Here is a 2,273-nt window from a genome sequence, read left to right on the forward strand (position 1 = left end):
GACTCATACTAGACATTTACACTGGTCGATCTCCGAAGTGAAGTCGAAGTCTTCGAATACAATATAGTATGGTAATAATAATAATCATGATGTCGCCTTGCTCATCTATCTGGAAGTGGAACCATTGATGATTGCTCAGCGATCAATGAGTATGCAGTAATACTAAAAGTGGTGGCCTTAGGTGTATTGATGAACGACTAGAGTTTCTTAGGCCCCCTATGAGAAAAGTTCTTATCGTGAATTCCCATAAGAGTAAAGCTCGATTTAGTGAGTGCTGTCTTTGTCACATGTAAAAATCTAGACTGCACCGCATACATTTCTTTCCTCTTAACAGTTCCCGATAAATGGATTTAATAAGCGCGAGATCAAACAAAATTACTTACTCGAGGTATTTGATCATTTTTTGTCGAATATTTGTACTTTGAGGGTAAGTTCTTTAACAGTGACGATTTATGTGAGAGAAATAACTCAATAGCGTCACCAGAAACACATTAAGAATTTACTATAATATCTGGTGAAGAGAAGCTACACGGAGAGAAATATTCAAGAAAAATTACAGAACATTTCACGTAATCCGCCAGTGAGAATCGTTTTTGGGAAATAAATCTGGAACTTTCAGTAAATTTTCAGGTTCTGTCAGCGAAAAAATACGAAAAAGTCACGTAATTTTTCTGGAAGTCTTAAAAGCGAACGAAATTTCAAGACTTATTATGTCCCAGATCAGAAAAATTATTGGATGTTCAAAAATTTTTACGGAACGTCCCGGAAAAATTGCGGAACGTTCCGTAAAAATCCCCCCGTCACGGTGACTCATAGCTAGCCGTGAGGCGTCAGATGGATGAGTAATTTTTACGGAACAGATCGTAGAATTTATGTGATGAGTGTGTCGCTTGCAGATTACGTAAAATGTTCAGTAATTTTTCTTGAATATTTGTCTCCGTGTAATTTCAAAGTTGGTGCAATATTATCCGCTCGTCGTATACGTGACTTTATATAAGGGCTAGGGAGAATAGGGGGTTACCCCGACCTCACATCTTCCGTTGTTCTTATTCCATCCTCTTTATACAAGGGTTCGAGGGTACAAAACTCAAAAGACACACTAGATTGGATAAGAATCGGCATTCATTCAGCCCATTGTGCGTCATTAGTATCTAAAGTCAATCTATCTGCAATTAGAAGACTTCACGGAGAGAAATATTCAAGAAAAATTACGGAACATTTCACGTAATCTGCAAGCGAAGGAATCATCACATAAATTCTACGATCTGTTTTCCGGAACATTCCGTAAAAATTCTTGAATATCAAGGAATTTTTATGTTCTGAGGCATAATAAGAATTGAAGTTCCGTTTGATTTTAAAACATCCAGAAAAATTACGTGACTGTTTCGTATTTTTCCGTGACAGAAACCGAAAATTTACTGAAAGTTCTAGATTTATTCCCCGAAAATGATTCTCACTGGCGGATTACGTGAAATGTTCCGTAATTTTTACTGGAATATTTCTCTCCGTGCTGTCAGCGTGGTTTCCAGTAGGAATACAGATCTTAAAAATAACTGGCTGCGAATTGACAAAATGATGAGTTATGAATTAACAAATGGCCAATTAACTTTTTCAGTTGTTGCTTCAAATGATAATGTGACTGGTACTGAGAGGGGTGGCGATCGTACAGAGATGGAAGTTGATGAACAACGCGAGGGCGCTGGTACTGGTACTCCAAGTACTCCAAGTGCTGTGGAAATTCCGGCGAGCAAAGCAACAAAGCTACGTGGACACGAGTCCGAAGTGTTCATCTGTGCCTGGAATCCAACCAGAGATCTTTTAGCTTCTGGTTCAGGTGACAGCACGGCACGGATTTGGGATATGTCAGATAATTCCCAAGCGCCAAATCAATTGGTTCTTCGTCATTGCATTCAAAGAGGCGGTACCGAAGTACCTAGCAATAAGGATGTGACTTCTCTCGACTGGAATGTAAGTTTAACTGAACAAAAAGGAAAAGTTAACATATCACAAACTTCTTACATTAAGGTATTTCAGGCGAGTTAGAAGGCTATTGTAAAAATGTAGCCAATTCTCCAAGAATTTGAACATGCATTCTGTAATTTATTGGAAAGCAGTGTGTAAATTTCGAGGTTGATGAAGAGCATTTTTCTAAACCTGGTCATTCAATCCGTGTTCTTATGGGAATCAATCGGAAAGCCCGATAAACCAAATAAAAACCGTCGCCAAAGTGATGAAGCTTTGCAGACGTATTGAATGATAAAAAACAGATTTTT

The 2,273-nt window shown here is 38.2% G+C and overlaps 1 protein-coding gene across 1 annotated transcript in view; it reads left to right on the plus strand.

The window, feature by feature from the left end:
* The window catches only part of ebi (transducin beta like ebi), a gene marked incomplete at its 5' end in the record, with an annotated part of 18,716 nt that overhangs the window by 3,556 nt on the left and 12,887 nt on the right, over positions 1 to 2,273 (plus strand). The window contains 1 exon segment of the mRNA XM_011305577.1: positions 1,616 to 1,968. Coding sequence (XP_011303879.1) covers positions 1,616 to 1,968 — 353 coding nt within the window.

The sequence above is a fragment of the Fopius arisanus genome, unplaced genomic scaffold (genome assembly GCF_000806365.1).
Source record: "Fopius arisanus strain USDA-PBARC FA_bdor unplaced genomic scaffold, ASM80636v1 scaffold00043, whole genome shotgun sequence".
NCBI classification, from domain to species: domain Eukaryota; kingdom Metazoa; phylum Arthropoda; class Insecta; order Hymenoptera; family Braconidae; genus Fopius; species Fopius arisanus.